A 27,189-nucleotide genomic window follows, 5' to 3' on the forward strand; every position below is an offset into this window, starting at 1 on the left:
TTTACCTTTTCCAAGTATGATGTCATTTTGCATTTTTATTCTGCGCACATAATGTAATAAAACTAAATAGAGTTTTTAATTTATTCTAAGTATTCATTTTTTTAGACTTCCCGCTCCCGTGCGTCGTGACGTTTACGCTGCGTCACGTCACATCACATCCGGGGCCTCGCTTCCACGCTCCACGCCCCGAGCTGTCATCATTTCAACCGGGAGAGGCGAAGGGCATCCGGGATAAACGGCCGAGAGGAGAGCCGCTGGAACTAGTTTCTCTCGAGGTAAGTAACCGGGACTTGTAAAGACTTGATAAAGGAGAGTCTGGGGGTCTGGTTACCGGGTCTGGTTTTTGACCACAAAGAGACGGAACCGGGTCTAGTTTAGAGACTAGCTAACGTCCGTCCTGAGGAAAGACAAAACATGCTAGCATGCTAGCTGTGTGCTAGCTAACACACACACACACACACACACTCACTAACGTTAGCTCATCTGTCAAAACACTCACTGAAACTGTCAGTGTTGCCGAAAATACCGTGTCACACATTAGAATACACTATGTATATATGAAACATGGAGTTAATAACCGCGAACCTCCAAATCTCCACCCGTTTAGCCCGCTAGCCAAAACGTGCCAATGGTAATTAATAAAAGTAAAAAAGCTAACCGGCTAATTACATAACCCGACGCGTTAGCCTTGAAGCTAATCATGTAGCATGCTTTAACATGCAGAGGAACATAGCAGCTCTCTGCAACTTCCGGTCTGTATGTTACACTTAAAGGGAGATAATTCTCACAATGTTTTGATTAAAGCGTTTTCGGGAACTCATGACTCGTGAAAGGGACAAAGTGACGGACATCCGGTGTGGGCCAATAGGAAAAAGGCTTTGGTTTGGAGTCCTGTTTCAGCCAATCAAGAGGCGGTGTAGGCGGGCGGTGGGCGTGTCATAGGGAAGGAGAATGGAGACCCAACAAGGTCAAAACATGGCAGCTGAGGAACCACATGAGGTCTGTTAAGAGGAAATGCATAAAGTTATTTAATATAACAGAGTTAAGTGTTGGTTTACTAAACGAGAGACAAGAAACCTTCTTTATGGCCACAAAACAATGGAACAATCCAGCAGAACTAGTTTTATTTACTACCTGTGCTTTTGTACTGTTTCAGTCTGTTTATTACTATAATATTACTCGTTCTTCCTGCTCACTCTGGAGTCGACTAATCTGTGTTTTTTTTATCTCAGTCAACTTAACATTTCTTCAGTTGAAGACCAGACTCACTGATTATGGGCTGGAAATAGAAGTTTACTGAAACCTGGGCATTGTTTTGTTCACAGGGAGATTCAGCATGTTTTACATTTGGAGACAGTTACACACTTCTCTTTGCCCGTTGACTGTGTTTTATGGAGAGAATACCTTGAGTTTGGGGTCATTCTTCCCTTTGACCCCTGGCTATTTCTGACTCATTCTGGAAGCAGTACTGGAGGAAGTATTCAGATCCTTTACTGCAGTAAAAGTACTACACACTGAAAATACTCCACTACATGTAATAGTCCTGCATTCAAAACCTCACTGAAGTAAAAGTATCATATGTGATGTTTCTGCTGCACTCATGTTTTTAACTGTTTTAATCTTCAAAGCCTCAGATTCTATGATGTCATCATGAGATCTCTGCTTCCTGTTCCTGGTTGTTTAAATCCTCTCTCTCTCTCTCTGTCTCTCTCTCTCTCTCTCTCTCTCTCTCTCTCTCTCTCTCTGTGTCTCAGTGGACAGACGCACCAGAGGACGGTGGACGCTTCATTCGTGCCTCTCAGTCCTGGGACTTTAACCCCGGTGTGGAGTGACTTTTATCCCGTCGTGGTTCTGAGGTTGAGGACGTGCGCCGTGTGTTGTGCGTGACGCTTTTTTTTTTAAGGACTTCCGATGCATCGTTTAAGGACTTGTGCGGCGCGGTTGCGTCCGCTAACCGCCTCGCAGGCGGCTCAGACTGTCGGCCCGCAGCGGCCAATCACAGGCGCCTCCGCGGGGGTCGCCAGGACGTTTCAGCCAATCAGGTGCTACACGGCGCCCGTGGCCGCGGAGCCGTTCCTCAACGGGACGAGCTCCAACTACGTGGAGGAGATGTACTTCGCCTGGCTGGAGGACCCCAAGAGTGTTCACAAGGTAAGGAGCAGTGGAGCCCCCTGCTGGTCTGGAGGAGGACCACATACACAGGGGGGGGTCTATTGTGGTGGTCTACTGGTCCACCGCGGTGGTCTGCTGGTCCACTCAGACGGTCCACATTAAGTTGATCTAAAGCATTCAGGAATTAAGGATTCACTCTGCGTTAAATTATCAACCAGAGAGATTTTTTCTTTGTAGTAAATTCTAAAAGTTGTACAAAAATGGAGTAAAAGTATCGGTTAAAGTAGTAGAAGTATATAAATGTAGTAAAAGTTGTAAAAATGTGTTTTCATAACATGACCGGTGAGTCTTAAAGGGCCGGCAGACTAATAATAGCTGCTCGGCCAGTAGAACAACAAGAATTGTTGGATAATTGTGATACTTTTACTTTGTTATAGTAATTCTTTGTGTTTTCTTTCTTCATAAAAACACAATTCAAATGATAAGGAAATAAAATATTGTATTTTTATAGATTAAAACATCTCTTCATTATTATTTTTAATGAAGTATAATAATGTGTTCAGAGCTCGTGTTAGAAGGTAAACATCATAATTCATCTCTAATATCTATTTATATTCATGTGAAAACATCTCCTTCAAACTACTGGATTTATTCTAGTTCATCAGTAAAACTACATTTTACAGACTAAATGTGAACACATCATGATGACGTTATAATGTACCTTCAGCCAGTACTCATGTTCACTGAGCAGAGCCTGAAGGCATCATGATGTCACTGAAGTGAACCTCGTTGGTTAGCTGTTAGCGGTGCTGCTAACGTTACTAGCTCTCCTCTGATTGGTTGCTTACAATGAAACATGATCAGAGATCAGAGACTAGAAACACAAGTTCTACTGAGTCAGTGAAACTTTATTTACACTGTGATGGTTAACGGTACACTGTGGAATTACTCAATTGTGATAATCCTCATCTTTTTATTGTTTGTTGGACTCTCTTCATACAGAGATTTAACCTGCAGAGTTTAAATAGTAATAACAATAAGTTAGCCACATTATTCATCTGTCTTTTCAGTGTTTGCATATTTTTCTTGCCAGAGAAACGGCGTTAATAACCGGAGGCTCCTCAGCGTGGAGGTCACATAGTGGCTGACGTGTGTTTCATGTTACATGTCTCAGTTGTTATGTAAAGATCGGACGCTGTGACCTTCAGTGAGTTATCAGCTTAGCTAACTAACTGGAAGCTACACAGCAGGACTGAACTCTGAGAGACACTCGGGGCCTTTCTCAATACCCAAGTTCACGAGTACGGACTTGTGAACTTTTGGAGTCTGGACTTGAAGTCTGGACTCCAAGTCCAGAGGACGCAGCATGGACAATTGGAACAGCAGCTTACTCGATGACATCACCACCTCAGCTGGTCTTGCTAATGAGTTTAATCCTTTTGTTTACTGTAAAGTATTTTTACAATCCAACTAAATATGACAACCCTGTCAAATAAAAAATAGTATTATATTATATACACATATATTTTTACATACAATTATTTATATATATAAAAAATTGTAATTGTGTGTGTATAATATACACACACACACATACATATATATAGATATATACATATCTATATAGATATATATAGATGCAACACCTCACATCTCCGAAATCGTCGGAGCAGATTTTTTAATCGGACAAACTGACCACAGATTTGATGCTTAAACAACTAACTTCTCGCTTAAAAACATCCTAAAATTACTTTCTGTGACTTAACAACAGTAGTATTTCTGAAGTTTCAACTTCCAGTTGTGTGATTTCTCCTCCGCCATTGTTTCCTGTAGCTGGTGCAAAATGCATTCTGGGATATTTGGCTGTCCCACGTACAGACAAGTCACCTCCGATGCATCCCCGGTAAAATGGGCGGAGCCACATCCGGGCATTTGGACCTGGCTTGGCTTGATGTGAACTTTGAATTGGAACAGTACTTGGGCTGAGACTGATGACGTTTCACACGTCCACAAGTTCACAAGTACAGAGAAGTACGCATGTTGAGAAAGGCCCGTTCTGTACATCATAAAGATACCGTTACATCATAACGGGTTGTTTGGGGGGGGTTTGTCTTTCTCCGCTGTGAGGGTCCTGGGACAGAGGATGTTGTATGCTGTACAGACTGTAAAGCCCTCTGAGGCAAACTTGTGATTTTGGGCAATACAAATACATTTAATTGAAAAATGAATTAAGTCATGGTAATCATTGTTATGTAGCAACAAGACTATGATGATATGAAAATGTTGTTACTTCTTGTTACACTCTGACTGTTATTGTATGACTTGTTACTGTCTTTGACTGTTGTTACAGTCTGTGACTGATGGTGTCACCGTCCGACTGTGATTGATGTTGTCACCGTCCGACTGACTGTTGTTGTCATCGTCCGACTGTGACTGATGTTGTTACCGTCCGACTGTGACTGATGTTGTCATCGTCCGACTGTTGTTGTCACCGTCCGACTGTGACTGATGTTGTCACCGTCCGACTGTGACTGTTGTTGTTACCGTCCGACTGTGACTGTTGTTGTTACCGTCCGACTGTGACTGTTGTTGTTACCGTCCGACTGTGACTGTTGTTGTTACCGTCCGACTGTGACGGATGTTGTTACCGTCCGACTGTGACGGATGTTGTCACCGTCCGACTGTTGTTGTTACCTCACATTAATGCATAATTACCTTTGATCATCTGAACTAATTATTCCAGTAATGAAATCAATCTGTCAAAACTGTTTGAAGTCATTCTCCAGTTAAATGGTTGCTCTGACTTCCAGTGGTTAAATTAATATCAGAATGTCACAGTCATCCCTTAGAATGCAACGTCCAGTATTTTCCTAATCGGTCAGCACAGATTTACACACCGATGAAACGATCAATCAATATGGGATCATTGAACAGAAAACGTTGTCTGAGAACAACCTCACAGACACAGATTCAGCCTGGACTTCCTGCTGCTCCTTCACAGTAAAAGCTCGAGTCATGTGTGTGTTCGATGCCCAAGCAGCTGCAGGAAGTGACGAGTCTGAATTCACTTCAGTGTAATTAACGTGTTTAAATAAAGACAAAGGTACACTTGACTAAGGGTTGTAATAGTTAACTTCCAGAGTGTGTTTACTAGTTTTTCTATATCGATCCAGGTTTAATATCTGTTAGTTTACAGACTGAGGCTGCTGGAACAGCTTTGATTTGGACGATTGTGTCTGTTTACAATGAGCTGATTCACATGAGAGTAAAGGTTTGTTTAATCGGCTATAACGGAGTTACAATCCAGAAGGAAAACAACCACTTTGACCTCATTGTGAGCCTGAGCTGCTGGTTTTATTGACTCTTCATGTGTCGCTGCTTCGTCTCATGGAAACAAGTCTACAGAGGTTTCTTGCTGAGTTGACAGTTTCTGGGTTGTGGCTCATCTTTTTGGATTAAAACCGTCTGACTCATCCCAGAACAAAGACGTCAACAGAAACACTGATCCTCTGTATCATAACTCTCTATATGTTCGTACTCTTGAACCTGGTTATTGCTGGGACATATTCTCTCGTCTTGTTGCTGAGAGATAAACATCAGCGTGGCTCCTCTTGAGCTCTTACTTAATTACTTCCTTCTCAATGTTCCTCCGTCTCGTCACACAGCGTCTCCCGTCATGTGACCAGAAGTACTGATCTACGAGTGACTCGGGTTCACCACAGATCAGGAAACTGCACAAACCTTCAGGGCGACGCCGAACCGAGTGAAATGAGTTCATACTGAGAATGTTAACGAGCCGGGTGGAGTCTGTGGTTCTCCAGCTCATTCTGCTCTCATGAGTCACTGAGTGAAGGTGTGTGTGTGTGTGTGTGTGTGTGTGTGTGTGTGTGTGTGTGTGTGTGTGTGTGTGTGTGTGTGTGTGTGTGTGTGTGTGTGTGTGTGTGTGTGTGGACAGTTAGAAACCCTCTGCTGGGTTTAAGGCTTTCAGAGGAACTCAACTCCTTCACAGTAGAAGAAGCACACGGAAGGTCTTCATGTTGTTCATGTGAAAAGAGAACAACAACAACACACACACAGTGTAACGTTAACCTTCACAGTGTAAATAAAGTTTCACTGACTCAGTAGAACTTGTGTTTCTAGTCTCTGATCTCTGATCATGTTTCATTGTCAACAACCAATCAGAGGAGAGCTAGTAACGTTAGCAGCACCGCTAACGGCTAACCAACGGAGGTTCATTCAGTGACATCATGATGCCTTCAGGCTCTGCTCAGTGAACATGAGTACTGGCTGAAGCTACATTATAACGTCATCATGATGTGTTCACATGTAGTCTGTAAAATGTAGTTTTGGTGATGAACTAGAATAAATCCAGTAGTTTGAAGGAGATGTTTACACGTTAATATAAACAGATATTAGAGATGAATTATGATGTTTAACTTCTAACACGAGCTCTAAACACATTATTATACTTCAATAAAGATAATAATGAAGATAAAAATATAATCTTTTATTTCTTTATCACTACTATAACAAAGTAAAACCTTTATTATTTCTGATGGTTTGATGACTTCAGAGCGTTAAAATGGTTTTCGTGACGATGAGTAAAAACATCAAAAGGATCTGTTTCTGTTCCGCTGCTCTTCTTCTATGGTGTTATTAAACGTCCGTCTCTCCCCTCCTCCAGTCGTGGGACGTGTTCTTCAGGAACGCTAACGCCGGCGCTCCTCCAGGAGCAGCCTACCAGTCTCCTCTGGGTCTGTCTGCTGCTCCTCTCTCCTCTCTGGTGGGAGCTCAGCCCAACGTGGAGAAGCTGGTGGAGGATCACCTGGCTGTGCAGTCTCTGATCAGGGCCTACCAGGTACACACACACACACACACACACACACACACAGAGACACACACACACACACACACACACACAGAGACACACACACACACACACACACACAGAGACACACACACACACACACACACACAGAGACACACACACACACACACACACACACACAGAGACACACACACACACACACACACACACACACACACCTACATACACACACACACAGAGACACACACAGACACACACACATACACAGAGACACACATACAGAGACACACACACCTACACACACCTACACACACACAGAGACACACACACCTACACACACACCTACACCTGACTACACACACACAGACACCTACACACAACTACACACCAATCCATCAGGGTTTGAAACTACATATCCCATAATGCTTTGGAGGATGTTTTAATGTTTTAATCTCTAAACGTTAAGTGAATGAAAGATAAACTGACGTTGTTTGAACATCGTGTTTCTGAACCTTTGTTTCTGTGACGTGTGTTGAAAGTTGATTTCTGGTGATTCGTCTGAACTTTGAGTACGTTGGTGAATAATGATGAATAACTGTGATCACGTTTAATATCCTCAGCCTCATTTCTGGGTCCAGACTACTTCCTGGTTTATTTAATGTGATGTAAATATATTTAACGTCTTCTTCCTCTGAACTTCAGGTGACGTGGAGCCGACTGTTTGTTTCCTCTTTTAATCTAGATTCCTTTATAATTATTATATAATATATATAATAACATATTATTGTTGTTAGAAGGCTTTTTATCAGTTGTGAGATGAGTAATTCTTAATAAACTATATTTAATATAGTTGATGAAGCAGGAAGTGTTTCGTTTACTCGTTTAAAAACTGAATTCATTGTTTTTAATGACATCATTGATGACGTCATCAATGCTCCATCATTGATGACGTCATGGAGCAGCCTGATCCCTGTGACGTGGTGAGTGGAGGTCTTCACGGGTCCTGACAGATGAACGTTGTTTAATATCAGTTCATCGTCGCTCTCTTTCTGTAATCGGGTTCACTACAGTCGAGAAACACACACATTACGTTCAGTTCAACACAGGAAAGAACTTCTTTTGTCCTCTTTCATTTTGAAGATGATCAACATTGAGCAGTTGTTCGTAATTCTTAACAGTTCAGGTTCACAGAGAGCTGCACGTTAACCGAACAAATAAGAAGAGAGCTGTGTGCAGTAACACATGTTAATGCTTTAAATCTGTATTTCGGTCTCATGAACATAGTGACCCACACATCACATTCTGATGATGTCATCCTAAATTAAATGTTTTGAAGTTTATCTACAGATTTACACTAAAGTTAAAACTGTCGGCACACAGTTTGATACAATTTCGTGATGCATTGAGCTTCATTAAACCAACTAAACCAACTAGCATCGCTACAGCTGACAGCAGCTGGTGCTCCGTTAAACCCTCCCGAGTAAAACCAGTCATCAGCCTCCGGTTCTTCACGTGTTAGAGCTGCATTCTCTCTAGTGTCCACCAGGGGGCGACTCCTCTGGTTGTATAGAAGTCTATGAGAAAATGACTCTACTTCTCTCTTGATTTATTACCTCAGTAAACATTGTAAACATGAGTTTATGGTCTCAATCTCTAGTTTCAAGTCTTCTTCAGCGCAGCACGATGTTTGTTAGGTTACACGTGTCACCATACGATATATTGCGATACGCTACTTTCTTTAAATGGAGCTTAAAATAGAACTTGCTGGACAGTCTAACATGTACATGACATACTGAACACAGACCAACACAGACATCAGGACCCTCCTGAACCGGATTAGACTGGATTCAGCTGTAATCTGGACCCATCCAGACACTCCTGGTCCTGGCTCAGCTCTCGGCTATGTGGACCTGTGCAGACCTCCTGACACCAATCAGTGTTGTGATAAGCTGCTGTGTGTGTGTGTGTGTGTGTGTGTGTGCGTGTGTGTGCGTGTGTGTGTGTGTGTGTGTGTGTCTGTGTGTGTCTGTGTGTGTAGGTGATGGGGCATCACAAAGCCCAGTTGGATCCTCTGGGAATCAGCTGTGTGAATTTTGATGATGCTCCGGTGAATGCCGGCCTCCAGGACGTCGGTGAGACAAAAGAACTGAGAAAACTCTTCTGGCTTGTGGTGTTAATACTGGTCTCTTCCCCCCCACCCTTCCTCTCTCCTCCTCCTCCTCCTCCTCCTCCTCCTCCTCCTCCTCCTCCTCCTCCTGATATTCTCTCTCCTTTTCTGTGTGTCTAATCCCGTTTGTGGTCATCTTCGTCTATTTACTTTACAAATCTTCCGTCCTGCTTCTCCTCTGGTTGTTTCGTTGCATCTTGCTTCCTCCTCCTCCTCCTCCTCCTCCTCCTCCTCCTCTCCTTCATTTCACTCCATCCTGTCCTCCTCCTCTTCCTCCTCACTCCTCCTGTCCTGGGTGGGCTCTGTGCTGTTGTCACTCCCTGTAGATCCGGGGGCACCACGTGGCACAGTTGGACCCCCTCGGCATCATGGACGCCGATCTGGACTCGTGTGTCCCCACCGACATAATCACGTCCTCCGACAAGCTGGGTGAGGAGCTGAGTCCTCCGGACACAACACGTCTGTCCCCGTTGTCTCCTGGTCTCCTGTCGTTACTGGGGGACGTCTGCCGTCCCTCAACCTCTTAAACTGAAACCTTGTTGTACATCAGGAGTATTTCTGCAACCTTCTCATGTACAATACATGTTTCTGAAACTTCCGGAACGTTCTCGTCTGTACGCTGAGTGTTTCAGAAACTTTCAACGAAACCTGAAACGTTCTCCATCATTCCAATGTTCCCGAAACGTTCTCCATCATTCCAATGTTCCCGAAACGTTCTCCATCATTCCAATGTTCCCGAAACGTTCTCCATCATTCCAATGTTCCTGAAACGTTCTCCATCATTCCAATGTTCCCGAAACGTTCTCGCGTACACTCCAATGTTCCCGAAACGTACTCGCGTACACTCCAATGTTCCCGAAACTTTCTCGCGTACACTCGACTGTTCCCGAAACGTACTCGCGTACACTCGACTGTTCCCGAAACGTTCTCGCGTACACTCCAATGTTCCCGAAACGTTCTCGCGTACACTCGACTGTTCCCGAAACGTTCTCTCGTACACTCGAATGTTCCCGAAACGTTCTCTCGTACACTCGACTGTTCCCGAAACGTTCTCGCGTACACTCGACTGTTCCCGAAACGTACTCGCGTACACTCGACTGTTCCCGAAACGTACTCGCGTACACTCCAATGTTCCCGAAACGTTCTCGCGTACACTCGACTGTTCCCGAAACGTTCTCGCGTACACTCGACTGTTCCCGAAACGTACTCGCGTACACTCGACTGTTCCCGAAACGTTCTCGCGTACACTCCAATGTTCCCGAAACGTTCTCGCGTACACTCGACTGTTCCCGAAACGTTCTCTCGTACACTCGAATGTTCCCGAAACGTTCTCTCGTACACTCGACTGTTCCCGAAACGTTCTCGCGTACACTCGACTGTTCCCGAAACGTACTCGCGTACACTCGACTGTTCCCGAAACGTACTCGCGTACACTCCAATGTTCCCGAAACGTTCTCGCGTACACTCGACTGTTCCCGAAACGTACTCGCGTACACTCGACTGTTCCCGAAACGTTCTCGCGTACACTCGACTGTTCCCGAAACGTTCTCGCGTACACTCCAATGTTCCCGAAACGTTCTCGCGTACACTCCAATGTTCCCGAAACGTTCTCTCGTACACTCGACTGTTCCCGAAACGTTCTCGCGTACACTCCAATGTTCCCGAAACGTTCTCTCGTACACTCGACTGTTCCCGAAACGTTCTCTCGTACACTCGAATGTTCCCGAAACGTTCTCGCGTAGACTCGACTGTTCCCGAAACGTTCTCGCGTACACTCGACTGTTCCCGAAACGTACTCGCGTACACTCGACTGTTCCCGAAACGTTCTCGCGTACACTCGACTGTTCCCGAAACGTTCTCGCGTACGCTCGACTGTTCCCGAAACGTACTCGCGTACACTCCAATGTTCCCGAAACGTACTCGCGTACGCTCGACTGTTCCCGAAACGTTCTCGCGTACGCTCGACTGTTCCCGAAACGTACTCGCGTACACTCCAATGTTCCCGAAACGTACTCGCGTACGCTCCAATGTTCCCGAAACTTTCTCGCGTACGCTCCAATGTTCCCGAAACTTTCTCGCGTACGCTCCAATGTTCCCGGACTGTTTCTGTTAATGGAGCAGAAATACCTTACAGGTTATGATACGAGCATGAAAGCTGCGTTCTTCTTGTTTTCCCCCCGATTTGCCAAAATAGCTAAAACCCATTTTTCAAGATCGCACCATATTGGTCTCCTGAAGGTTCTTTTCACAGGAAGGTGTTTATTGGTTATTTTGAGCCTGCTGGAGTGGACTTTATGATTTTATAGCATTTTGATTTACACGTTTTCATTGACCGAATTTGAGAAAAATCCAAATTTGGATTTTCAGCCAATCGGGGATTCAATCAGAGACCTCTTGAGAGCAAACACCACATTTCATGCTTGTATCATCATTTGTACAATTCCTCTAAATTATTAATGTTTTGAGCTCCACTTTACAACAAATGTTTGTAAATCTTAAATCTGTACAAACACCTTCTGGAGTCCTTTTTAAAATGAACTTTCTGAATCGATGTGAAATAGTTCCTTGAAGGACTTCACGCGTCCTGAAGCTCGTAGAAGCTGACTCATGTTGTCGACAAAGATCTTAATTGGATTCTCTTCGTCAGAAATAGATTTGACCCTCGTGCGTTGGTTTAATCCTTCTACTCCTAAAGGAACAAGCGTGAGATGTGGGTCAGAATCAATAAGATGTTATTGAAGTTGATCCTTTTAGTAGCTTTCAATCAAAATACATGATCTTCATCAACAGATGGAGTTTTCAGATGAGCACTTTATCTACTTCCTGTTTATGTTTCCTTAACATTTAAGATTGAGAGTTCAGGTTTGACCTTAAAAAACAGCAGTCGAGAATAAAGTTTCCCCGTGAGGTCAATTTAGTAATAACTCTTCTGGAGCTTTCAGAAATGGACTTCTGTTTCCGGGGTGAAGAACGTAGGAAAACAACCGATACTGGGGGCAGGAAGTCATATTCTGAGGGGAGAAGGCTCACTTCAGTCTGCTGTTGTCTTCTGAATCACAACGACGTCTCTTCAAAGTCTGGATGCTGATCACAATATGATTCTTGGATAAAATCAGTATTTCCTTATTGATAAATCTGATCGCAAAGTATTTACAATGGCCCTCACACGCCCATATATGGTAGGAATGACCGTCTGAGCTCCATCTGCTGAGGAAGATCATGTGACGTGGTGGAAAGCTCCAGACAGACCTCGAGTTGAGACATTCATCGACTCCGTTCGGCATCGTGTCGGTGTCGAAACCGTTAGCTTTGTGCTAGCTGTGCTAGCATCTTTGACCCAATGGAAGAAACCTGCGGCCGCACTGTGACGTGTTTTTAAGCTTCTGCTGCTCGTTGATTGGCTTCTGCTCCGACGCGTTGACTCTCAGCTGCGTCCTGATTGGCTTGTTGTCTCGGGAGCCTTCGCTGTATTTGTTTGTTGGCTGGTCGCTGCAGAGAAACGCTCTTAGTGCCATCTCCTGATGAAAGTGTTGCTTCAGACATCTCAGAAACACGACGTTCTCGTTCTTAATCCCAATTACAAAAACCTGATTGGTTAATTTTATTGATTTGCTATTTTGCCAACGGAGCCGTTTATTTGAATCTCTGAAATCATCGTAGAAGTGCAACGATTCAAAGCTCTGAAATCACTAAAACCTTGAACATTTATTCTCCTCTTCACTCTGAATAGTTGACCGATTTTCTGCTAATTAGCTTTAGCTTTGCTTCACTGGACTCTGCTTTTACTGCTGACGTCAGCACTGTTCAGTCCCTCACACTCTTCACTCCTTCCTGATTAAAGCTGCAGAGGCAGACTGAAACATGTGTTTGAGCTCCAGACACGCTGGATTGTGTATTTTTTTTAAAGTTTGAAGTGAAAACTGAGGACGTCAGTGTTGCGTTCAGGGACCGGTTTGAGTCCCTGCTGTGGTGAATGGCTTCCTGTCTAGAGGGCCCCGTCAGTGTCGATGGGTTTTTGTTGTTGTGTGGCTTCTGTATCCTCAGCATGGTGTTGACCGCATCCCTTGTTCTCCACCTCTTTCTCTCTAAATATCCCACCTTTTCTAAACCACACCTGGAGTTTGTCCAACCAATAAGAAGGTGGTGGAGACGTTGAAATGCCGGGGGGGGCTGTGCTCCGTCATAGCTGAAGGCGGTGGTGTAAAAAATGGGCGATGGTGTCGGGTGTGTAGGTCACTAACGGTGTCCGGGTGTTTCTCCCTATGCTGCCCCCCCGCTGGCGACGCCCTCCAGACGTGGCTGTGTTCAAGGAGAGGCTGAGAATCCTAACGGTAGGAGGTATGAGAAACGACCACGCTGGTGTGTCACCGCGCTGCGCCGTGAAGCCAGTAGCTTGTCTTTAGCGGAGGTTGTGTCGCTGCAGTAGTGTGCGCGCCACGTCTACAGGAAGTCACAAACGGACCCTGCTGTCTGCTGGTCCAGTCGTTGCCGGTCCGGCAGACGGCGCCGGTCCGTTTCCGACTTCCTGAGCTTCTGTAGAGGTCGCTGCACTTCAGAGCGTAAAGAAAAGAGATATTTCATTTAGTTCACCGTCTCAGCTTTTAGTATTCTACAGTTAATGAATGTTGAAGCTCTAATATCAGCGACTCTGCTACCAGTTTATTATCAGTAAAAATAGACTAAACATAGAGAATACACTGAGTACAACTAAGTCTTTGTTGTCGTTAATATGCAATAAGATCCAACAGCACAGAACCAATTCATATTAATATACTTTATATTGTCAATATCTCACCAACACCAATCAGCACATTGTGTTGATGCTTAATTTGGTCCCATGTTGGAGGATTGAAACGTCTCTGCAGCAGGAAAACAAGAACGCATGCAGAGAGAAGTACCACGTAGCTTATAAACATTTCATTTAACCAGACCTGATCTGTTTCAATGTCATGAGCAGTATCACTTCAATCACTGTTACTTATTATTACTTATTATTGTTACTTCTTATACGCTATATATATTATATAATGTTTTTAATTCTCATAATGTAATTTATTGGGGCTCAAGAATGTCCTTCAGGATTAATAAAGCTCTTCTCTTAAAGTCTCATGAAGAGAATTGTCTCCAAGCTGGAATCTTTCTGATAACAGACATATCAAAGATTTGAAATGTAAAAATGGTAAAAAAAAAAAAAAAGAAAAACTGAAAATATAATGTTTCCTCCTTTAGCTGGTTCCTGTGTGGCGGTGACGGCTGATATTTGCAGGCTCAGATTGTGTTTATTTTTTTATATCAGACGGTGAAACTCAGTGAAATATGCTTTTTAGTGCCTCAATACTCAGGAAACATCCAGAGGAGACTCAGAGACTCAGAGACACGGACAGAATGAAGGACGTTTGCTCCAGTAAAGACGATGAAGAGCTTCCTCTGGACGTCTCCTGCGTGTTCTGGCTGCTGTAGTTAGCTTCGTTAGCTTCGTTAGCTCCATTAGCTTCGTTAGCTTCGTTAGCTCCTAGCTGCTGCTCAGTCCAGTAAACAGTAGAACAGTTACAGACGAGTTCACCCACAAAGTGACGTCAGGAAATGATGAAAGTGAAGGTGAAACGTTGATTTAATATTTCTAACGTTTTCTAGAACTGAAGGCAAAAATATGTTCTGCTCCTATAATAAACATTTCCATTAAAACACATTTAAAAGAGAGAAAATACAGCAGGTAGAGATGTAAGGGTAATTATAAACCGAGTGAATCATCCAACAGACTTTATTTATGAAACACTTTTCAAAATGTAAAGTCACAGAAAAACGACAGAGATGCTGTAAATAAAACGAGGAGCAAAGAAGGTGAAGAAACCACAAAATGTAAAGTTTTAACATCAAGAATAACACAAAAATAAGTTGTTACGACAATGTTTTGTTCAAATCACGTTGGCCAGTTCTTAATTACGCGTCAGTCAGATGAAGTCTCGTGTTATTCAGGTGAGATAATGTGAGTTTAAAATAGTTTCCATCACGTTGTTCTGCTGTGATGCGCTCCACACGGAGCTCTTTCATCCTGAAAGGTTTCACTTCTCATTCAAATGAAACTTAACCTTTGTGGTAAATTCAAATCATTTTTTTGTTGGAATATTAGAATACTTTTTTTTGTGTATTTTCACCAATTAAGATGCGTTAAAAACGAGTGCGTCGCCTGTCACAATGTTCCGCCTGCATTACTTAGCGGTGTTAGCTCGTACGCCGTTTCAGAGATTTACCATCGGTTACTAATGTAACCCTAGTTCTAACGTGAGACGCCGAGCTGCTGGTTGTATAACTGACCGTGTGTGAGTCAGACTTCCTCAGCTCAACGAACACACTCGCAACTCAACGAACGTTACATTCATTTCACTTCTCGGGTGTGTTGACGGTATAAATATCGCGCTGAGCCGTCAGCTGTGAATGTGAGTGTTCAAAACATGTTGCGCTTCATAACCATTTTACAGTTTTTATAACATTTAATTACATTTTTTTACAATTTAACGTGAAGCTGTTAAATGAGATTTTATAGGCTCCAGAAAATATGCGAGTGATTGGCGTCATTTATCCCACGTAGTCTGGTAATAAAGACCGTACGATATGTTTCTATATTTATATTTATTTCTATATTATATTATATATATATATATATATTATATATATAATATATATATAATATATATTATATATATAATATATATTATATATATATGAAATCTCCTCCAGCCTTGGTGTTGTTGTGTTTCAGAGTCCGACTTCCTGTCGCCGTTAAGTGTCGTCTGCAGACATCAGAGAGCAACAGGAACCAGTCAGTTTGTGCCTGTGCGGCTCTTTGTGAACGCGTTTTTAGCGAGAGAAGAAGAAGAAGAGTGTTGTCCTGTTTTTTAATATTTCCTCACTGCCTCTCCTCGCCTATGAGGAGGCGAGGAAAGTGAATAAGGAGCTGAGCAGTGACCCGTCCGCCTGCTGTCTGTTCAGAGAGACGCACGCTGCTTCTTGATTGGCCGGCTTGTCAGTCAGTCAGTCGTGTGATTGGTTTGTGACTGTTGGTGTTTCTTCTGTAAACCTGTGTCGGCTCTCCTGATTGGCTGAATCGGTCTGTCCCCCAGCTCAGCCCTGTGATTGGCTGGTTTGGGTGAGGAACATTTAAGGTGGTTGTGTTGTGTTTGAGGATGACGGAGAGATCTTAACCCGAGTCAAAGACACAGAAACGCCTCCTTTCCTCTCTCTGTCTGTCTCCTCTCTCCTTCATAACATCCTCCTCTAACTGTCCCGTAATCAAGTTAAGAAATAACATGTTCATCACGCTGCCCCGTCGTCTCCCGCAGGGTTTTATTTACGCTCTTCAGAGCGGTTAAGCTCCGCCCCTTCTGGTGGACCGCCTACAGTCAACAGTGAGAGACAAATAGTTTTGATTCTGAAATTTGCAATTTTTCGTAAAACTGAAGCATGAACGCCACAAAAAATGCAAAATACTTGCCTGCTAATATTACGTCTAGGGCTTTTATTGTGAAAGGTAAGAAGGAAGAAGTGGACCCAGTCTGCCTTTTCTTTCTTATAGAAGTCTATGAGAAAATGACTCTACTTCTCTCTAGTGTCCACCAGGGGGCGACTCCTCTGGTTGTATAGAAGTCTATGAGAAAATGACTCTACTTCTCTCTTGATTTATTACCTCAGTAAACATTGTAAACATGAGTTTATGGTCTCAATCTCTAGTTTCAAGTCTTCTTCAATACAGCATGATGTTCATTTAGTAAATGATGGTCCATTTAGAGTCAAACAGACCATAAAGCAGGGGATGCTTTAGGGGCGGGGCTACACAGTGATTGACAGGTCTCTACGTCGCTCCTCCTCAGTCCAGATGTGGTCACTTCCTGTTCACTGGTTGAGACGTTTCAAACGGGATCAAAAACAATACGTCTCTCTGTCACACGTTGGGTCACAGGAAAGGGGGCGGGACTTCACCGCTCTACTAAAGTCATAAACAAGCTGGAGGCGAGTATGTAATTATGTATTATATATATCTATCTATCTGAGTGCAACACTGTGAGCAGAAGCAGAGCTCCTTGAGAGAGATCCACACTCGTCTCTTAAAATGATCTCGCACACAAACGATGTAATACCTGTTGCATGAACCTGCTGGTCCAGGCCGGTGACGGAGTTCTGCATCATTGTTTTCCTCAGTTATGGAACTCCTTCAGACGCCGCCCTCTTCAAGGGCTCCTGAACGTCGCGGTCGTGTGGACGCTCGGCGTGAACGCAGGAATTGTGAATGTTTTAAAAAAGAAAACTTAGTGTGGACGTAGCCCGAGTCTGTTCACGTTACGGCACAAACCGTCTGAAATACAATGAATATACATACACAGTATTCATTCCCAGTAGCAGCTTGTCACCCAGACTCCTCCACATTCTGAAGGTTATAAATATGATTTACATGTCTGAACGTGTCGACGTCGAGCTGTTGATCTTCTGTTCTTAACAAACGACACACGTTGTTTTCTTTTCTTTGTGTTTTCTCATGTTTACACTCGAATCAACATCATGTAACTGTCTCATGTAGTATTATTATTATTGTTGTTATTGTTATTATTGTCATGTGTGGTTTGATGTGTGAACCTAATTAATGAAACTAACACGTCTCCTTACTTGTGTTTTTTGTTTGTATTGATCCTCACCTGCTGCTGTCACTTCTTCTCTTCTTCTGCTCCTGTCTGCATGTTTATCTTTTCTCTCTTGCTGCATATTTTCCATATTTTGTCTATAATTCATTCATTCATTCATTCATTCATTCTTATCTGCATGTTTTCATTTCTCCACGGCCTGTTTGTGTCCGTCCGTCCCTTCCCTCCGTCCTGCAACCGTTTCTCACTTCCTTCCCTCTTTTTTTTTTTTCCCCCTCCCCAACCTGTCCTGTGTTGCATCATGGGACATGTAGGCTTCTACGGTCTGGATGAGTCAGACCTGGACAAGGTGTTCCGGCTGCCCACCACCACCTTCATCGGAGGCTCAGAGAGCGCCCTGCCGCTGAAGGAGATCATCCGCCGCCTGGAGGTATGAATATCTCGTGATACCTGAATGTCTGGGTGGAAGGCGTTACCTGTGCAGGTGACTCAGGTGGTTCTGCTCTCCCTGTGTTGGTCAGATGTCCTACTGTCAGCACATCGGCGTGGAGTTCATGTTCATCAACGACTTGGAGCAGTGCCAGTGGATCAGACAGAAGTTTGAGACTCCAGGAGTGATGCAGTTCACTCTGGAGGAGAAGAGGACGCTGCTGGCCCGCATGGTCCGCTCCACCAGGTAAACCCCTGAACACCCCTACATCCACCACATGGTCCGCTCCACCAGGTAAACACCTGAACACACCTACGTCCACCACATGGTCCGCTCCACCAGGTAAACCCCTGAACACACCTACATCCACCACATGGTCCGCTCCACCAGGTAAACACCTGAACACACCTACATCCACCACATGGTCCGCTCCACCAGGTAAACCCCTGAACACCCCTACATCCACCACATGGTCCGCTCCACCAGGTAAACACCTGAACACACCTACGTCCACCACATGGTCCGCTCCACCAGGTAAACACCTGAACACACCTACATCCACCACATGGTCCGCTCCACCAGGTAAACACCTGAACACACCTACATCCACCACATGGTCCGCTCCACCAGGTAAACACCTGAACACACCTACATCCACCACATGGTCCGCTCCACCAGGTAAACCCCTGAACACACCTACATCCACCACATCGTCCACTCCACCAGGTAAACCCCTGAACACACCTACGTTGTTGTAATATGCTGTTATCTGTGTGTGTGCAGGTTTGAGGAGTTCCTGCAGAAGAAGTGGTCTGCAGAGAAACGTTTTGGTCTGGAGGGCTGCGAGTCTCTGATCCCGGCTCTGAAAACCATCATTGATAAATCCTCTGAGAACGGGGTGGAGAACGTGATCATGGGCATGCCTCACAGGTAACACACACACCTATATATGTGTATGAATACATATATTCACTGTATATTTATACATATACTTCTTCTTTCAGGGGTCGTCTGAATGTTTTGGCCAACGTGATCCGTAAAGAGCTGGAACAGATTTTCTGTCAGTTTGACTCCAAACTGGAAGCAGCTGATGAGGTAATTTACCTGCTCTTATTACTATTACTTCTGTTATTACACTTCTCTTATTACACTTCTGTTATAACAGCTACTGTTATTATACTTATGTTATTACAGCTACTGTTATTATACTTCTATTACAGCTGCTGTTATTATACTTCTGTTATTACAGCTACTGTTATTATACTTCTGTTATTACACTTCTCTTATTACAATTCTGTTATTACAGCTACTGTTATTGTACTTCTGTTATTACACTTCTCTTATTACACTTCTGTTATTACAGCTACTGTTATTATACTTCTGTTATTACACTTCTCTTATTACGGATATTGTTATTATACTTCTATTACAGCTGCTGTTATTATACTTCTGTTATTACAGCTACTTTTATTATACTTCTGTTATTACAGCTACTGTTATACTTCTGTTATTACAGCTGCTGTTATTATACTTCTGTTATTACAGCTGCTGTTATCGCACTTCTGTTATTACACTTCTGTTATTACAGCTGCTGTTAGCACACTTCTGTTATCACACTTCTGTCATCACACTTCTGTTATTACAGCTGCTGTTATCGCACTTCTGTTATTACACTTCTGTTATTACAGCTGCCGTTATTACAGCTGCTGTAATAACCAGATCAACAGTTGTACTGGGATCCAAACACTGAAGGCATCGTTAACTCAACCAGATAAAGATTCTTTACAGAATTAAATATCTACATTAATGCAAATCTCATTTATAAATCCAGTTTTGCAATAAATTAGTCGTTTAAATTGGTTTGAAACAGCCTGAGAGTGTAAAGCTTCAGCACTAACGCTGCTGATGTCCTCCTCCTGCTGACACTGCTGGACCTTCTTGGTAGTCCTGGACGTTGTTTTCAGGGACTCTGCTGTGGTTTCTCCTCCTCAGGGCTCTGGAGACGTGAAGTACCATCTGGGGATGTACCATCGTCGTATCAACCGCGTGACCGACAGGAACATCACGTTGTCCCTGATGGCCAACCCGTCTCACCTGGAGGCCGTGGACCCCGTGGTGCAGGGCAAGACCAAAGCTGAGCAGTTCTACTGCGGAGACAACGACGGAAACCGGGTGAGACAGACGCTTTGTTTCTACTGACTCGCTGAGAAAACGAGGTTCCTCTGACGTACGGGACAAGTCCACTCACCGACCTGAGATCATCGGGGAAACAACTCGCAATCACAAAAGTGTTTTACAATCTGTAGAACGGACGACATCCTCTCTTTAGACGCTCTAAACGGAAGCTAAACAAGTCTCAGCTACATTAGCATCACTCACAACTAAACAACAGATCTGTCACACAGAGGATGATTCGCTGTCTTCACCTCTGACTCCAGGTGATGTCCATCCTGATCCACGGAGACGCTGCGTTCGCCGGTCAGGGCATCGTGTATGAAACCTTCCACCTGTCTGACCTGCCGTCCTACACCACGCACGGCACCGTGCACGTCGTCGCCAACAACCAGGTAACGAACGCAGAAACGAGCGCAAAACAAACGCGGCCGCGTGGATAAAACGCGGCCGACCGAGATGACGGAGCTGTCGCTTCCTGTCTGCAGATCGGCTTCACCACGGACCCCCGAGTGGCTCGATCGTCTCCGTATCCCACCGACGTGGCTCGAGTCGTCAACGCGCCGATCTTCCACGTCAACGCCGACGACCCCGAGGCCGTGATCTACGTCTGCAAGGTGGCCGCCGAGTGGAGGGCCACGTTCCACAAGGACGTGGTGGTCGACCTGGTCAGTGACGCCGTCGATGGTTTCAGTCCAGACTCCACAGCCTGAGACTGAGAGATTTACCTGTGTGTGTGTGTGTGTGTGTGTGTGTGTCAGGTGTGTTACCGTCGGATGGGTCACAACGAGATGGACGAGCCGATGTTCACTCAGCCGCTGATGTACAAACAGATCAAGAAGCAGAAGCCGGTTCTGCAGAAATATGCGGAGAAACTGATCGCAGAGGGAGCAGTGAGCCGTCAGGAGTACGAGGTAACTTCTTCTTCTTCTTCTTCTTCTTCTTCTACTGAGGTTCTATGAGGGACGGTTTCCTGCATCCAGACACTTTGTTAGTGTGTAAACAGTTCAGAGGGAACCAACTCTGCAGCCTGAAATATTTACACGATGACTGAATAAGCTCTCCGTCTCTTTCTTCAGGAGGAGATCGCCAAATACGATAAGATCTGTGAGGAGGCGTACAATCGCTCTAAAGATGAGAAGATCCTCCACATCAAGCACTGGCTGGACTCCCCCTGGCCTGGTGAGGGACCATTCAGAGACACATGAGCCAGGACCTTCTTCTTCTTCTTCTTCTTCTTCTTCTTCTTCTTCTTCTCCTCCTCAGTCTTCTTCTCCTTCTTCTTGTTCTTCTTCTTCTTCTTCTCCTTCTTCTCCTTCTTCTTCCTCCCTTATCTCCTTCTTCTTCTTCTTCTTCTTCTTCTTCTTCTTCTTCTTCTTCTTCTTCTTCTTCTTCTTCCCTTATCTCCTTCTTCTTCTTCCCTTATCTCCTTCTGCAGCGTCACAGGTCTCTGGTCTCAGGTCCTGGTGAGGATCTGGTCTCAGGTCCTGGTTCTGTGTCAGCTCCTTGAACTGTGTGTCCTCTGCAGGTTTCTTCACTCTGGACGGACAGCCCAAGTCCATGAGCTGCCTCTCCACCGGTCTGACCGAGGAGAACCTGAACCACATCGGAACCGTGGCCTCGTCCGTCCCCGTGGAGGACTTCACCATCCACGGAGGTCAGAGTTGTTGTCTGAGTTGTGTTCTGCTGTAGTGCAGCGATGCCTTCAGGCTCTCGTCACCGTGACTTGTTGTTTCAGGTCTGAGTCGGATCCTGAAGAGTCGAGGTGAGATGGTTCGTAAGCGGACCGTGGACTGGGCTCTGGGGGAGTACATGGCCTTCGGATCGCTGCTGCAGGAGGGAATCCACATCCGGCTGTCGGGACAGGACGTGGAGCGAGGAACCTTCAGGTGAACCACAACCCCCGGGCGTGTCCGTCGTCTGACACCAAGTCCTGGTTCAGGTTCTCTGTGGAGGAGACTCAGAGCACGTTGTCCTCCAGACTGAAGCCGTTTGTCCTCTTTCAGCCACCGTCACCACGTCCTCCATGACCAGAACGTGGACAAGAGGATGTGCATCCCCATGAACCACATCTCTCCGGACCAGGCGCCGTACACCGTGTGCAACAGCTCGCTGTCCGAGTACGGAGTCCTCGGTGAGTCTCTGCTGCAGTTTGCTGGCGTCGTCTTTGAGCCGGTTTCCTCTGCGTTCTGATGTTCTGTGTCTCTGATAATAAACCTTCTGTGTGTAACGTCTCCAGGCTTCGAGCTGGGCTTTGCGATGGCGAGTCCCAACGCTCTGATCCTGTGGGAGGCTCAGTTCGGAGACTTCCACAACACGGCCCAGTGCATCATCGACCAGTTCATCTGTCCCGGTCAGGCCAAGTGGGTCCGACAGAACGGCATCGTGCTGCTGCTGCCGCACGGCATGGAGGGCATGGTGAGGAAATCAAACGCACCCACAGAGAGACGCGAGAGCCGAGAGTACGGCGATCGATCGCTGGTCCCTCTCTGAGTGAACGTCAGTGTCCACGTGGTGGACGTCCTCTAACATGAGCGTTGCTGTCCTCAGGGTCCAGAACATTCTTCAGCTCGTCCAGAGAGGTTCCTCCAGATGTGCAACGACGACCCCGACGTCATGCCGGTAAAACGAGTCTCTCCAGAGTTAGAGTTTGTTCACAGCCCATAATAATGTTATTAGTGGTAGAATATGGAGGTTTAGAGCCTTCAGTGAGTTACACTGTAAAGCTTGTTCACGTGTAATGTTCATATATTTCATCGTTTCTCAAGCCAGCAGACTTTTGTTTTGGCGGGGCCTGAACGTGAAGCTACTTCCTGTGATCGATCGTAGAATAAAAGCGGTTTTATTTCTGTTTAAAAGGTTTTTAAAAAAACAGCGAAAACAGTTAAAATAAAGATGGAGAATGTAGTTTTTAACTCATAAACTACAAATCATATCAACCACGAAAAACATCCAGATGGAATTAAAGGAAGACGACAGGAAGTAAACAGGAAGTAAACAGGAAGTAAACAGGAAGTAAACATGGCCGCTGTGATAAATAGCTGACACATGCTCTGAGTTTATAAACGAGACAATTGAGTCAAACTTTAGTCATTTAGTGTGAATCTAAAGATGATCCAGACCCCAAACCAGCTTCTATTGTGGACCAGGATGACCCCTGACCACCAGGTGACACTGTGTGTATATAAATACAGGTGTGTGTGTGTACACACACACCTGTAACTCGTCTTCCTCTCTGGTCTCCTTCAGGCCCTCACGGAGGACTTCGCGGTGCGTCAGCTCTACGACTGTAACTGGATCGTAGTGAACTGTTCCAATCCTGGAAACTACTTCCACGTCCTGAGACGACAGATCCTCCTCCCGTACAGGAAGCCTGTGAGACACACACACACACACACACACACACACACACACACACACACACACACACACACACACACACGCGCACACGACTCACTGACATGATGAACTTCCTGTTTGTCCCTCCAGCTGATCGTCTTCACTCCCAAATCTCTGCTGCGTCACCCAGAGGCCAGATCCAGCTTTGACGAGATGCTGCCTGGTACTGTTACTAATATTAATGATGTTATTCAAACTGACGTGGACGGTGCACAGTCTGACCTCCTCCTCCTCCTCCTCCTCCTCCTCCTGTAGGAACTCACTTCCTGAGGTTGATCCCAGAAGGCGGCTCTGCGTCGGAGCGTCCTGAGGAGGTGAAGCGTCTGATCTTCTGCACGGGGAAAGTTTACTACGAGCTCACCAAAGAGAGGAAGAGCAGAGGAATGGAGGACACGGTGGCCATCGCTCGCATAGAGCAGGTACACACACACACACACACACCCTGATGATCACGTGTCTCACCTGTAACGATCATGTGACCTGTGACTCCTCCCCCCCCAGCTGTCTCCCTTCCCCTTCGACCAGGTGAAGGCCGAGTCGGAGCGCTTCGCCAACGCCGACCTGGTCTGGTGTCAGGAGGAGCACAAGAACCAGGGTTACTACGACTACGTGAAGCCTCGCATCAGGACCACCATCCAGAGGGCCAAGCCTGTCTGGTAAGCATGTCCTTCCTCTTCATCTTCACCGTAGAGTATCAGTGTGTGGGGGGGGCTGACCTCTGACCTCTGTGTGTCTCAGGTATGCGGGCAGAGGGCCGGCAGCAGCTCCGGCCACCGGAAACAAGAAAGCTCACCTGATGGAGCTGCAGCGCTTCCTCGACAACGCCTTCGGCCTGGACGCGTTCAAGGACCAGCAGTAGACCCCGAGACACACCTGGAGCGCACACACACACACACACACACACACACACACACACACACACCTCACACTGCGCACTACATAGTACACACTGTTCATCCAGACTTCAGAACATTAAACATCAAATCTGAGATCTAAACGTTTGTATCGTTGTGATTGATTCATTGATCCGATCGATCGTGTAAACAGATATTCACTGAGATACCAAGCAGAGAACGAGTACTTTGTTGTACTTTCACGGTGATGCAGTGTGTACTTTATAGTATCAGTGTGTAGTACTACGTACAGTACATCGTTACAGCACATATAGAAGTAGAACTCTTGTTGAAACTCTGATTTAAAATACTTTGAGAACGTTCCGGAATGAAACGTTTAAATTAGCAACATTTTGAATGAAGTCTGGTGCGGAGTTGCTCTGTTGAGTTGCTCTACGAGTTGCTCTATTGGAGTTGCTCTGTCCAGACGTTTGGCAACTTCAAACATACTGAGAGGCAACGTTGCTACAGAAAAGTTGTCTCTGGTGGAGTGAAGCCTGAGTTTAAAGCCCACACACACACACGCACACACACACTCCAGCTGTAGTATGTAACAGCAGGTGTTACGTCATCATCGTCATCTTCATCACTCCCCTCGCTCTCGTCTCTTCTGGTGGCTCGTTAGCATCGTTAGCATCGTTAGCGCGGCTAGCTGGTGGCGGTAGTCAGTCAGCAGGTGCGTCGGCTCGTTAAAGGAAAAGTCTGTGATTAATTAGTCACCATGGCAACGCTTAACTCGCACATTGAGATTTTATTGTTTTCTTTGTTTTAGGGATTAAAAATGGCGGAGGTCTGCGCCATCAGGTGTCCCTACATGAGCTCAACCAAAACACATTGCTGCTTATGATTTAACCCCTCGGCTTCTGTCCCTCCTCCTCCTTCTCTTCCTCCTCCTCCTCCTCTTCCTCCTCCTCCTCCTCCTCCTCCTCCTCGTCTCTCTCGCGAGCGTTCATCTCGTGCCAAAACTAAAACTGTTTTATTTGTTTCTTCTTCTTCGTGGTGTTTCAGCTGAATGAACTCTCGTCAGCAGGAAGTAAAATCTCCTGGTTTGAAATGAATAAATGAATAATTACAGCGACAGCAGAAGAAGAAATCTGCGTCTGCAGATTGTTTCTGAGCTTCTGTGAGACAAAAGAAAATGATTTATTTATTTTCATAAAGGGATTAAAATCCTCTTCATTGTTTTTTGCTTCATTCAATAAAGAAAACTACGACCTGAAGAGCAGCGTCTCCGTCTCCTTATTTACGTCCTTTATCATCGTTAGTTACACTCTGATCTGATTCATACTTCATCAGCAATACTTCTGGTTTAATATTCGTAGTAAAACCACCTGAGACGTTTCACACCAACCACACTCTGCACTTTAGTATTTAAGAAGAAATCTGGACTGAGGAGGGACTAGAGACCTGTCAATCACTGTGTAGCCCCGCCCCTAAAGCATCCCCTGCTTTATGGTCTGTGTGACTCTAAATGGACCATCATTTACTAAATGAACATCATGCTGTATTGAAGAAGACTTGAAACTAGAGATTGAGACCATAAACTCATGTTTACAATGTTTACTGAGGTAATAAATCAAGAGAGAAGTAGAGTCATTTTCTCATAGACTTCTATACAACCAGAGGAGTCGCCCCCTGGTGGACACTAGAGAGAATGCAGCTCTAACACGTGAAGCTGGAGGTTGATGAACTACGGTGGCCTGCAGGTGACATAAGGTGTGTTTTGTTTGTCCCTTCTGGGCTCCTGTAGAAACATGGAGGACTCTCTAAGAGTACATCCCAAGTCTCTCATTTGTCATTTCCTCGCTTGAACCGGAGGTTAGTGAGGTGTGAGGAGGAGACAGATGAGGGCTGTGAACTGAACCCATGAAAGAAACAGTTTAGCTGGTTGTCTCCCTCCAGCCTTGAAGCCGGTGATCTGCTTCATCCCGTCCACACCTCCCTCACGTAGTTCTGCTGGAGTTTGGCCTCCAGCTTCCTCCTGGAGGAGTCCTTGCCCTCCCTGAGCTTCTCCTTCAGGTCGCGCTGGACTCTCCTGAGCTCGTCCCTCCCCAGACCTGAAAGCTGCTTTCTTCTTGTTCAGAAGAGCTTCCAGGTCACTGGTGATCCTTGGCTTGTTGTTGGGGAAGCAGTGTACCGTCTGGGATGGAATGGTGGTGTGTTCAGAGTTTCATGTGTTCTGTGATGCAGTCCGTCACGCTGTTGAGGTCCTCCCCATGTGGTCCACACAGCACATCCCAGTCCGTCGACTCAAAGCAGTCCTGCAGCACGTCTTCAGCCTGAAGAGGCTTCAGTAGAACAACAAAAGAACCACAAACACAAATAATTCATAAATAAGAAGAACGCATTCTGCTGTAGAAATGATCCTGATCTTATAAACAGAACACAGTATAAATACCACAGACTGTGTATAAATACCACAGACTGTGTATAAATACTCAATGCAGTTTGTTAAAGAGGAAACAGAGAGAAACGCCTCTACAGTGATGATCACTGTGTGTCTTTATTAGTTATTAGTGTTATTAACAGACACAAACTTCTCTAAAGTCTCTCCA

At 45.2% G+C, this 27,189-nt stretch overlaps 1 protein-coding gene across 4 annotated transcripts; it reads left to right on the plus strand.

The window, feature by feature from the left end:
• The first annotated feature begins 206 nt into the window (after window positions 1-206).
• Window positions 207-25,854, plus strand: LOC306697558 (2-oxoglutarate dehydrogenase complex component E1). 4 transcript variants are annotated; one of them, XM_079161541.1, is made up of 24 exons: window positions 207-275; window positions 1,755-2,151; window positions 6,797-6,970; window positions 9,434-9,536; window positions 13,401-13,445; window positions 18,055-18,170; window positions 18,262-18,416; window positions 18,954-19,100; window positions 19,175-19,265; window positions 20,163-20,342; window positions 20,609-20,737; window positions 20,831-21,010; window positions 21,104-21,256; window positions 21,422-21,524; window positions 21,871-21,999; window positions 22,081-22,231; window positions 22,349-22,476; window positions 22,582-22,760; window positions 22,893-22,964; window positions 23,592-23,717; window positions 23,832-23,904; window positions 23,997-24,160; window positions 24,243-24,397; window positions 24,480-25,854. In XM_079161541.1, the coding sequence occupies exons 2-24, from the start codon at window positions 1,912-1,914 to the stop codon at window positions 24,598-24,600; spliced, it is 3,114 nt and encodes a 1,037-aa protein (XP_079017667.1). In that variant the 5' UTR covers window positions 207-275; window positions 1,755-1,911; the 3' UTR covers window positions 24,601-25,854. The 4 variants fall into 4 exon arrangements, with proteins under 4 accessions (XP_079017667.1, XP_079017669.1, XP_079017668.1 ...); XM_079161543.1 differs by lacking the exons at window positions 9,434-9,536; window positions 13,401-13,445 and adding an exon at window positions 8,979-9,072; XM_079161542.1 differs by lacking the exon at window positions 13,401-13,445.
• Window positions 25,855-27,189: the final 1,335 nt, after the last annotated feature.

The sequence above is a fragment of the Pholis gunnellus genome, assembly GCF_910591455.1.
Source record: "Pholis gunnellus genome assembly, chromosome: 6".
NCBI lineage: Eukaryota > Metazoa > Chordata > Actinopteri > Perciformes > Pholidae > Pholis > Pholis gunnellus.